Source organism: Artemia sp. Qi Xiang Cuo, chromosome 2 (assembly GCF_049724085.1).
Source record: "Artemia sp. Qi Xiang Cuo chromosome 2, ASM4972408v1, whole genome shotgun sequence".
NCBI classification, from domain to species: Eukaryota; Metazoa; Arthropoda; class Branchiopoda; order Anostraca; family Artemiidae; genus Artemia; species Artemia sp. Qi Xiang Cuo.
This window is the reverse complement of record NC_142795.1, coordinates 31,467,371-31,479,915: the sequence shown is the minus strand read 5'-3', so window position 1 is coordinate 31,479,915 and position 12,545 is coordinate 31,467,371. Positions and strand designations below refer to the sequence as shown.

The following is a 12,545-nucleotide window of genomic DNA, read 5'->3' as shown; positions in this document are numbered from 1 at the left end:
CCTCCTCCGTTCCAAGACAGCTAAATAACGATAGTGATAGACTCTGACTTCCAGCACATTCATTTCACTTTGGCAACGGAAAAGTATCATAATTCCTTTTTGCAGCATTTTATTCCTCGGTTTAACTACTGATTTTTTTCTGGATTTTTATTTTTATCTAAATGTATCGACCTTGAAGTAGCAATATTCGATGTGGATTTCTTGTTGTCGCTACTTTTGATAGCTCTTTGTTTTTTTTTCTCTGAATTTCGGATATGCTTACTCTAGCTTTAAACTATAATAGGGAATAAACCTTCTCTATTTTTTAAGAAAAGATGCCGTGGCCTTTTGCGCAGTGTTCAGATTTGTCATTTTAACCAGTGATTTTAATTTTGTCATTCCTTTATACATAGATGTGTTGAGCTTAAAGTTGTATTTCTAGCTTATTTGTATCTCTGGCTAGTAGTACGTTATGGAAAAGAACGTACAATAACGGAAAATATGGAATGCGTTAGTGGAAACTACGTTATGAAAAGTGCTTACATGGAAAGTACGAGGCTCAAGATTGTGATTTTCAGAGCAAACCCTAAAATTAAGCAGACAATATCTTCGAAGGAGACTGATTTCAACAAGATATAATATGTCCGCCAGTCTACTAAAATGTACTTGTGAAGCCCCTGAATTAATTGGACCGTTTTCATAATTTTTGATACCATATAGGGGATTCTGTGGGGATAAAGGGGATTAAAAATGTAGATGACTGCCCCTAAAAAGAGCTATTGTGCTAACTAAGTTAAATTTTTGCTGGAAAAATGAAATTGCTGATGACCTTCTAAAGAAGTATATAAAACAATAAAGGTGAAGAAACTGTTTAGAAAACCGATTGATTGAAATTATTTCAAGAATTTGCATTAATCAATGTGAGAAAGAAGCAATAGGTTATGGAAATAGTAGGCTAAGGTTGATAGACATTTAGATTGTTAACATCAAGTTTCAAATGACTGACATTTTCATCTTCCAAGCTTCTTGATGTTTAGTTCTAATCTCTATGTATTGGTGTTTCAGCAAGCCTTAGGTTTATTTTTTTTTACTTTTTCAGTAACCCCAGAGTCACGAAGTTGTATTTTTGCACAAAAAGGCATATTTTCGTAAAGTATTTAATTCTACTAAGGGCCAGATATAATTGCTGCATCTACCCATAGAAATAGGCATGTGCGAGCGACTAATTAGCTAGTCCTCTTTTTTGTAGTTCAGATTAGTCATAAATAGCCTTTTGTCGTGTCAAGCATAAAAAAAATAATAAGAACAATTCTATAGACTTATCCTACACAAGAAAACATTTGTAAAGCATTGCTACTGAAGGTATGGTAACACTGGCTTCCTTAATCACAAGTCTGATTGATCGCTCTAGTATCTATGTCATGGTTGCCTTGTTAGTTCATCTAAGTGACTTACGGAGTGTTTAAGGTGACATAAAATGGAATAATGTACTGGTATGTTATTAAATTGAGAGGGATAAATCGATCTGGATATTTCCCAGTTAAAGATAGGAACGAGGCCACAATTAGGTATGAAGAAAGAGTTAAAGAGAGATAGGCAAAAGAACATTTTGAGAATGTGCTAAACCGTGATGGAGTTACAGGAAAAGATATAGAAAAGAATGAAAAAGTTTGTGACACTTGGGATGTGAAGGAAAATTTATTTTGTGAGGAAGAATTAGGGAAAGTACTAAACAGATTGAAAATAATAAGGCTCTATGTATTGATAGTGTCTTTGAGTTTTTCAAGTATGGTGGTTGTACGTTTAGAGATATGTTGCTGAAGATCATGAATATGATTTTTGGAAAAGGGAAAGTAGCTAGTGATTATAGGAAAATTCTAATAAAAACCCTTCCATAAGAAAGGTGATAAGAGTGAGTGTGGTAATTATAGAGGCATTAGCCAGGTTTCAGTAGGAAGCAAAATTCTTAGTATGATGATATTTTTTAGACTTAGAGATGCTGTAGATACAGTTTTAAGAGAAGAACAGTGTGATTTTGGGAAGGGTAGAGGATGTGTTGACCGAATTTTCACTCTTAGATTAATAATTGGAAAGTGCCTGAGTCATCAAACCCCTTTAGTCCTCAGTTTTATAAATTATGAGCAAGCGTTCAATTCAGCTGCTAAAAGAGCTTAATGAAGATCTTATCCTTGTATGGTATACCCAACGAATACATTAAAGTGATTAATGCTATGTACCAGAATAACATTGCTACAGTTAAGGTAGAAAATGAGGTTACTAGCTTGTTTCGTATTGAATCAGGAGTTAAGCAGGGTTACGTTCTGTCCCTATTTATATGGATCATTTCGATGGACTGTGTCCTAAGGAGCACAACAAAGACAATGGAAGAACACGGAATGAAATGGGGAGTCAAACTCTCCTAGACTTGGATTATGCTGATGATTTTCACATCCTAGATGAAAATGTTGGCAAAATGAACGAATTTTTAGAGGTTTTGCGAGTTCTGGGCGCAAGATTAGGTTTAAAAATTAATGATAAGAATACCAAGTCATTAAGACTATCAATAAGTGAATGTGAAGAGGTGATGTTGGGTAACGAGAAGATTGATCAAGGCGACAGCTTCACTTACCTAGATAGTATTATTAGTAAAGACGGTGTATGCAGTGAAGATATTAAATGTAGAATAGCCAAGGCCAAGAGTGTTTTTTCACGCTTGAAAAGAGTTTGGAAAAATAGGAAGGTAAGTGTGCTAAACAAGATTGAATACTGGAAGCTATAGTGATGACAGCAGTCAAGTATGGCTCTGAAGCGTGGGCTCTCCGAAAAACGAAGGAGGATTTGCTAGATGTTTACAAAGAAATTGCCTATGGATTGTTTTGATACCCGACTGACTGACTATATCTCAAACAGTAATCTGTACAAAAAATGTCATTCAATCCTGCTTTCTAGGGCTATAATGAGAGAAAGGATGAGATGACTAGGACAAGTTCTGCGGATTAAGGATGACAGATTTTCAAAGATTGTCCTTGTCGGCCAACCGTCTAGGATGAGATGAAAAGCAGATTGTCCCTGAATGGGGTGGGAGGATGTCGTAAGGATAGATTTAAGGGAAATAGGAACTTGGGAGGGTGTAAATAGGGAGGCTTTGAATAGATTGGGATGGAGGAGGAGCGTGCGTAGCTGTGTTGGCATCTTGCGGCTTGGTGCTGTAGTGAGTTGTTAGTAGTAGCAGTATAAGGCTCAACCAACCATTAATTTTTTTTTTTTTTTTTTAGATGAACAATAGACCAGAATTGGAAGTGGTGCAATTTGCGGACAGAAAATCGAAGAACTATAAATTTGTCCCTGTAGTTGTCGATGATGGCAGAGTTCAAATCCACAAAGACCAAAAAGTAAGTCATATCCCTTTGTATACTAACGGTCAAGAATAGTTTAGTATACAAAAGACTGTACAGTACTTACGACTCTGTTCCTTAGAAGAGCAGTATGTTTCATGTTAATGCGCACAGTAAAAATAGGGAGGGGGGGGTAACAGGACAAGCACGGGCAGTTTTAATAAACTGGAGGAAGAAACGTTTAAGAAAGAATGCTTGAAAGATAGCTTTGTTTGGTACTGTACATCCACTTGGAACCACTTCTCTGAGGGGGCTGTTCCTTCGAATTTATCTCTTCAAGGAGATTGGACATATGTAAAAAGCCTAATGTTGAAACTGGGTAAAGGATTAGCAGCGTAAGAGATTTTTTTTTTTATTTGCATGACAAGTTGAAATACGTGACGTTAAGGAAAAAGTGAAAAGATAAAGATTATTTCACGGGGGGGGGGGGGTGTGCCTGAAACTACGTGAGTGTTTTAGGCTCCTATTTTTTTACTTTTTTTCTTTTTTTTCTTTTTTTTTCTTTTTCAGAAAACCAAATTACTGCTGCATGAATGGAATTTGGATTGTGTCCAGTGTTTTATCGGCCATGAGCCAAAAAGGAAACCAGTTACTCCTTACTCTATAACCATCTTACCAGTTAAAGAAAATCTAAAAAGGTGAGTGTTGAAGGGATTGAAAATTATTGATAGTTAACTGCCCTATCTAAATGTCTTTGGTCAATTTTGTTCTCTATGGAGAATTTTGGTGCCTATATCTTCTCTGTAAGAAATTGCTTGCGTCACCTTTATACTTGTGTTTATATCCAAGCAATACATAAAAAAGTAAGTTTTTTCGTCATTTCATCAAGTAACTATTTCTTTCTGTTTACTGAATATGTAGCTAAATAATCCAGTCTATAAACGTGAAATTTTATGCCGTATAGTTTTTGAATCATGAGAATGGGCCTAGCTTATGCAAATACGGAAATAAAACTAAAAAATAAAAATAAAAGAAAACCCGAGAACCACAAAATGGACATTTGACGTCGTGATAACGAGTATGAGAGGACTGGCGGCGTGATACCATGTTTGTGAGGCCCGAAGGCCCAAGCCTGCTTGTGTGGTGACTTTTGCGAGGGCCAAAAGCCGGAAAGATTGGAAAGTATGGAAGATGGAAAACAAAAACCTGGAGAAGCAAATATTGGGGTCCAAGATAAGTACAATTGACTATTCCCTCACAATAAATCTATAGCCTAACGCTTATAGGGAACAAGATTTTGCTTGATTCTTGACTTTAATTTTTCTAATAGCTTAGGATGTTACTTCAATTGAACTCAGGCTGGAATTTAGCTGCAATTTCGGCATTACCTGGAATAGTACGGGCTGGAAAAAGTACTCTCGTGATTATCCAAAGCAGACTTTGTGGTGTCACAGGTAGTTTTGTTGAACACTTAATGATAGAAGTCTTGATGCTGGTCGGAAGTTTTACAGAGCAATGTCATTAAACTAATTGCAAGAGAATGAATATATATAAAGCTTAACTTTGAACTTTGACTTTATTGAATATAAACACACAAATAAAACGCTTAAATGTAGCCCCTGGAGAAATCGAGTATTCGTATTAATATATCACTGATTATTGACAAAACAACGAAGTGTTAAACTTTGAAACAGAAAGAATACTGGAAAAAAGGCACTGTGCACTATAGAAAAAAAGAAAAGAGAAAGAGAGAGTCCTCCTAAACATTATTCATTTGTACTAGTAGAGAGAAGATGTTTTTTATAATTGTATCGAAATGACGGAACTGAAACAGAATCTTTTATTTCCAGCGGAATACTGTTCCATAATTTCACTCCAACGAATTTGATAGGAAAAGCTGTTCTTTGCATGTGACAAATATCCGAGATAAAAGAAAAATGTGTAGATGACGACGACGTTGAATAAGTATGATAATATGATGATAATTGAAAGAGGACAAGTTGTGTTGGTACTGGAGGTGCTAGATTGTTCAAGTATTTATACATGAAAACAGCAGTTTGGACCTGGCAAATTTGTCTTACTGTTAGCAACTGAGATTTAAGAAAAACTTCCTTAGTATTAAGTTTATTGAAATAAATTGATTTTACAGCTCTATTTTGTAAGGTTATTGTCTTTAAATTATAACAAAAAGAATTAGCCCAAACGTAACAACTATACTGAATATAAGGATAAACAAGAGTAAAATAAAAGCTTTGCAAAACTTTTTGTGGAAGGAAATTTATAAGTCTATACAAAATCCCATGACACCTCTTGCAATTTGTATAGATAATGAATTTAAATGTTCTTCCCATGACAATAATTCATCAATGATTACACCTAAATATTTAAATTTTGAAAACCTATCTATCAAGTATCCATCAGGTGTTAAAGATAGTTCAGTGTTTACCTTTTTAATAGTAGAAAATAATGTAATTTATTTTTTTAATATTAATCAGAAAACGGTTACTCGTGTATCATCTGCGAATGATATTGTCAAACAATCTTTTATCAAATTTCCTATATCCACGGTATAAATGTAGTAAAGGAGTGGCCCAAAAATCGACCCCTGTGGAATTTCGCAAGTTATTAGGTGCTCTCGTGATCTTTTGGTCCAACTATAACCACCTGTGACCTAGCCGATGTGACCACGGTGGAAATGTATATTTCTTTAACTTTCTAACTAAAAGATTATGGTTTACTCTATCAAATGCTTTCGACAAGCCAATAAATAAAGCTGAGGCATAAAAACCCTTATTTAGAAAATCTTTCACTTTACAAATAAAATGGGTAATCGCATGATCCGTCGAATGCTCTTTCAGAAATCGAATGCTCTTTCAGGTGGTATTATTTCATTTTTCCGCAAATTTACTAATTTTATCATATATTATTTTTTCAAAAATCTTCAAAATAACTGGTAGAATTAAAATAGGGCGGTAATCATTTATTTCTTCCTTATTTCCATACTTAGAAAGGAATATTCGCATAAAACTCCTTAGACGCATTGTTAGTCTCTCTAAAATAATTTATAGGGTTTTACTCATCGTGGTGAATATAATAATACTCTAAAACACTATGAGTAGCTTCAAAGATTTCCCAAATTTCTTCTTTGCCGACTTCTTTTATTCCTTTTTATAATGCTAAGTCCTCATTCCAATTCTCTCAAAGGATATACAAGCATTATGACTACCTATGAAAGGATGCCAAAGCTGTAAATCCAACCATTCTATGTAAAATATGCAATAGCAGGATTCTATTCGCTTATAGAACTGCATCAATCTTAGACATTACATATTGAAAATTAAATAATTTTATTTCCAAAGCGAATTCAGTTGCGTTGGTCCATTATTTGCCGGAATGTCCATCGCTTCTGCATCACAGGAAAGATCAATGTGAATATTTAGATTTGCAAAGCCATACAGCTGAGTGTCAAATTTTTTCGAATTTCTAATTTTTAATCTGAGTTTCGAGCTTTTAAGCTATTTTTTCGACTTCCTTGAGGTATGAAAACTCCTTTCAGGTGTGCTGATAGACAAGTATTTAGGTTGGTAAAGTTTTTCTATCTTAACTTTACCACACAATGTAATTTTACCATACGTGGTAACTACTACTACTACTACTAACAACTCACCGCAGCACCAAGCCACCTGAGACCAACACAGCTATGCACGCCCCTCATCCATCCCAATATATTCAAAGCCTACCTTTTTACACCCTCCCACGAAGTTCTAATTTCCTTTGCCTCAACCGGCGAAGACCTGTTCTCCGTTTATCCCTAGACAGTTGGCCGAAAAGGACAATCTTGGGCAATCTGTCATCCTTCATTCGCATAACATGCCCTCTCCATCTCAACCTTTTTCTCATTATAGCCCTAGAAAGCGGGATTGAACCACGCTCTTCGTACAACCTACTGTTTGAAATACAGTGAGTCAGGCGGGTACCCAAAACGATCCGTAGGCAATTTCTCTGGAAAACATATAGCAAATCTTCCTCCGCTTTTCGATGCGTCCATGCTTCAGAGCCGTATATGACCACTGTCATCACTGTACCTTCCAAAATTCTAATCTTGGTTTGAAGACTTATCTTCCTATTCTTCTAAGCCTTTTTTAACTGTGAAAAAACACCTTGAGCCTTGGCTATTCTAATTTTGACATCTTCACTGCTCCAACCGTCCTTACTAATATTACTACCAAGGTAAGTGAAGCTGTCCACATGATCAGTTTTTTCGTTGCTTAACGTCACCTTTTCATCTTCACTTATTCCTAGCCTTAGAGACTTAGTCTTCTTAACATTAATTTTTAAACCTATTCTAGTACCCTGCACTTAAAAAACCTATAAAAGTTCATTCATTTTGCTCGCACTTTCATCTAGGATGCTTAAATCAGCAGCATAATCTAAGTTCAGGAAAATTTTTTCTCCCCATTTCATTCCGTGGTTACGTGAGAGGATCTTTCCATTTAGGATATTTTCATGGGGGAAGAGAATTTCCATGAAGGGGTGCTGGATTTCCCAGCATTATTTAAAAAGCAATCAGAAATTAAATAAAAAAAGTTTTTTCTAACTTGAACTAAGAAGCAACATTAAAACTTAAACGTACAGAAATTATTACGTATATGAGGGGGCTCGTCCCTTCCTCAATATTTCACTATTTAGGCTAAAGTATTTTTATTAATCTAAAAAGAGCTGTTTATTCTAATGGAACAGCCTTTGTGATTCAGTGGTCATTCTTTATGAAATGGAACAAAATTCGAACTTTAGCGTAAAGAGCGAGGTATTGACGAGGAGGTGAGCCCCCTCATATACGTAATAAAATTATACGAATATAGAAGTTCAAAAAGTAAGTTACTTTATAAGTTACGTATCTTTATTACTAATAAAAACGTTCGTAAATAGAATTAAAAGGTCTAGTGCCCTTTTTAAGTAACCACAGGGTTCGGACTCGCCTATAAAATCCAATAAATTCCTATATTTTAATGCACTTCTATAAAATGCCTATAATTTGGCTAAAATCCTATTATTCAAATATTTTCGGCTGAAGAGCACCAAGAACATGCTCATGATCTGCAATTTTCACTGCTCGTTAAGTAAGCCAAGATGTGCTTTACTTTGTTTTTGACTCTGCTTGTAGACTGTGCTGTCTTTCGGTGTAGATCGATAATTAATTACAAATGTTGAGCTGTTTGAACTTAACAAATGCTTTGTGTTGGGATTAGTAAGCTGCTTCTGCCTGGGCTATGCTGTTGTGTTGACTTAGTAGCCTATGTTTTGCTTTTTGTCATGTTGGGCCTGTCCGAAATGAGCAAAGATCAGTATATAGGCTAGCAGTCTCTGCTTAATGAGACTGTGAGTTCTTGCGACTTATGCGTTTCCTGGCGGAATGCTATAAATGGCTGATGCGAATACGGCCCAGTTTCGGACATTTACACATTTTTTCTTTTTATGGCCTTTTAATCGCAGGATGCTATTTTGCAGTTGATGCTTGGTAATTAAGTATGGGGCCTACCAAGTTCAATAGTTCTTTGCTTGCTAAGACGGATACCAGCGGTAGAAAGATCGGCGAATGGTATAAGACTGGGAACGACCAGTACTCGTTCTTTTGCAAACTCTGCTTGAAAAATCTTGGTTGCACAGCTGGGGTTGCTCAGCTAAACTAACATGTGCGATCTGCAAAACACAAAGCCGCAGTTACTGCTCAACTACATCCACTACAGCTTCACCTGACCGGACAATCTCGAGTTGATGAAACCACCAAGGATAAACCATGAGTTGGTATAAGTATGTTTTGCGAGTATGATGCCACTTATAAATCTGAGTTGGTATGGGCACTTTAGACAGTACAGAGTTCTATGTCTGCTAACTCTTCAGACCATAATGTCGCAACCTTCCATGCGATGTTCCCCGGTAAGATCCCCGACGGAATGTCCCTATTTGCGAAGAAACTCGCGTATCTGATCACCGATGCGCTGCATCCTTACTGTAAGCAAATGCTTGTGAAGGATATTCAGTCATATTTTGTACTAGAATATGACGAGACAACCAACAACGCTGGTATGAAAGAGTTACATATATGTGTTCGATATTGGTCATCATACGGAAATGAAATCCAGAGCAGACCTTTATGCACAAGTTTTATGGGCCACAAAACAAGTGATGACCTGTATAGAAAGATTATGTCAGCCATTGAGCAGAATCAGCTGCAACTTGAAAAACTGATCACGCTTGGAAGTGACGGACCAAACGTTAACAAAAGTGTTTGGAACAAGTTCAATGCCGAAAAAAAGATAGTGACGGGAAAGGGAATGTTGAACGTAACGCTTTCTTGAAAGGTCTTCAGGTGTTCGGAGAAGAAAGTTCTAACTTTTTTATTCTTGTGAATTAATTTTTTGACGGCTGGCTTGCACGTTGTGAAGACTATCGAAAGTGCCAAAAGAAAGTGGTAGTGTCAGAGAATGCTTTCATGAAGCATGTCCCAAGCTGCTGGCTGACGATCGGATATGCCCCCGCTAGAATCATGCAGCAGTGGCCGACAATCTTAGAGTGCTTCCTGAACTTCGTACCGAGAGAGAAAAAACTGAAGAATCTTCTGTCCACTCCCAATTCTCTGAAGATTGTGGCTTATAACAAAAGTGCGACGATGAAGGCCCAACTCGAGCTTGTTCTAGCCTCAGCAGAACTGATCATGAGTTTCACCCAACTATTCCAGAAAGAAGAGCCTCTCATTCATGTTCTGCACTCAGAGATCAAAAGACTAGTTGTGACGCTTTGCGGACGGGTCTTTACTCCAGATTTCGTGACCGAGACTGAAAATTTCTCACCAGAAATGTTGAACCCTGCTGAAAAATTTGCAGAAAATTCCATGGTTTCGGAAAATGTGGAACGAGCTTTTGGTGAGAAAGCGACACTGAAAGACAAGGCCATTTTCTATGTCAATGTGCGAAAACATTTTATTGCGGGCATTCGCCATATTTTGAACAAATGTCCTCTGGAAAAGGAAGGTTTTCTAGAGGCTTTACGCTGTTTGAGTCTGATCAACATGAAGGATTCAAGAAGCATTGCAGACATAGCGGTTTTGGCACGCGAGATTACGAGTGGAGTAAGCTCAGACGTCGCCCAGGCTGAGTGGCTGCTTTTGCGAACGGAAACTGAACCCCGTGAGGACATTACTCGGATCGATCATTTTTGGAGCTATTATTTTGGACTGGTGAATGAGCGCGGGGACAGCAAGTACCCGGAACTTACCAAGCTTATCAAAGCAGTACTGACGTTGTCTTATGGCAGCGTAGATGTTGAGCGTGGGTTCTCGCGTTCTGATAGGATTCTCGGTGAAGACCAGGCCTTAATATCTGGACGCGTTCTGGATGCAAGACTCTTGGTATATGCCACGTTAAGTCTTTATGGAGGAAAACCAGAACGATTTGTCATTACAAAAGAGCTGTTGAATCTGGCTCGCTCCGCACGGTCTTAGTATCAACAATATCTGGATGATAAGAGAAAAGAACCGCTATCTGAGAAGGAGAAATCAGCTTTTGAAGAGGACAGCAAGCGTAAGTTGCAGTAAGTCCTCTACAAAAAGAAAGAAATCGAAGACCTGGAAAGCAAAAAGAAAAAACTTAGAGCATCAGAGCAAGAAAAGAGAGCAGTAGCAGATACTCTACTTCAGGAAGCGAACGACAGAATGAAGAAGGCTGCCGAGTCCAAGAGTTCCATAGACATTGCCCTAGCTGTTTCTTTTTTCGAAGGAGCTGTGAAGTCCAGAACAAGTGAAAAAGAGCAGATGGTGGAATCTGCGAGAATGGAGCAGTCTCTTGCAAAGAGAAAAACTGACCTCATATCGAAATTGATGTCCAAGAAGCAGTAAGAGTGATTCCAAATATTTTACCTGTATCAGTCAATCCTTGGCACAGTATGTGTATCTGATTTTTTACTATTTGTACTGTTTTTATTTGAAGTAAAAAAATAAATAAATAAATGTAAAAACTCAGGAAATGACGAATTTATGTGACCAGGCATCCCACGCCATCTATCACAGATCTGATCCCGAGGACTTCCGAATCCTATATTTGGCCTATATTTTGGCCCGGGAAATCCTATAAAAATAGGACAGAGCCTATAATTTGAAACGAACTTACCTGTCCGAACCCTGTAACCACAAAAATTGGAGGGCAACTAGGCTCCATCCCCCGCCCTTTTTTTCTCAAATCATCCGATCAAAATTTGTAGAAAGCCATTTGGCCAAAATAAGTAAAATTAATATGCAAATTTTGTTTTAATTATTCATGTACGGTAAGCCAAAATCAAAACCTGCATTAACTCAAAAACATTCAGAAATTAAATAAAAAAAAACAATTTTTTTCCAACTGAAGGTAAGGAGCGGCATTAAAACTTAAAACGAACAGAAGTTATTATATATGAAACGAGCTATCCCCCTCCTCAACGCTCCGCTCTTTACGCTAAAGTTTTTCATTGTAATAAAAAGTAGAGTTGTGAGAAAGAGTCAAACTTTATCGCAAAGAGCGAGGTGCTGAGGAGGGGATAGCCCCTTTCATATACGAAGTAATTTCTGTTCGTTTCAAGTTTTAATGTCGCTCCTTACTTTCAATTAAAAAAAACTTGTTTTTTTTATTTAATACCATACAAGGATGAGACCTTCGCTAAAGCTCTTGTATCAGCTGAATCGAACGCTTACTCATAATCTATAAAACTGAAGACTAAATGTGTTTGATGACTCAGGCACTTCTCAATTATTAACCGAAGAGTGAAAATTTGGTCTACACATCCTCTACCCTTTCTAAAACCGCAATGTTCTTCTGTTATAACTTTGTCTACTGCATCTCTAAGTCTAAAAAGTTTCATATTACTAAGTAATATGCTCCCTACAGAGACCAGACTAATGCCTCGATATAGTCTACTCGCTTGGTCAAACGTTCGTGCAAATTTGGAAAAAGTGTAAAAGTTGGTCCAAATGGGCAGTTTGATGTGCTCTTCCGAATGAGACTGGGACACAAGCAATCCGACCCCCTTAAGAGGGGAAGACAGGGGGTAAAAGTGGGGGAAAAGCAAAAAAAAATTCTTTTCCCCTATTTTAGCTTGATATTCGGTGTGTATACTCGGTATTAGACAGAAATTGAAGCAAAGTGATAGAAAAGGTGCTTGGAGTGTCCCACCATCAAAGGGAGCGGTGGGGGGGGGGGGTGT

The 12,545-nt window shown here is 37.2% G+C and overlaps 1 protein-coding gene across 4 annotated transcripts in view; it reads left to right on the top strand.

The window, feature by feature from the left end:
- LOC148955139 (uncharacterized) overlaps window positions 1-12,545 on the top strand; it is a 110,361-nt gene that overhangs the window by 88,969 nt on the left and 8,847 nt on the right. For all 4 annotated transcript variants that reach the window (XM_089100493.1, XM_089100509.1, XM_089100501.1 and 1 more), the window contains exons 10-11: window positions 3,255-3,371; window positions 3,885-4,012. In XM_089100493.1, the coding sequence (XP_088956619.1) occupies window positions 3,255-3,371; window positions 3,885-4,012 (245 nt within the window). The remainder of the gene's footprint in view (window positions 1-3,254; window positions 3,372-3,884; window positions 4,013-12,545) is intronic.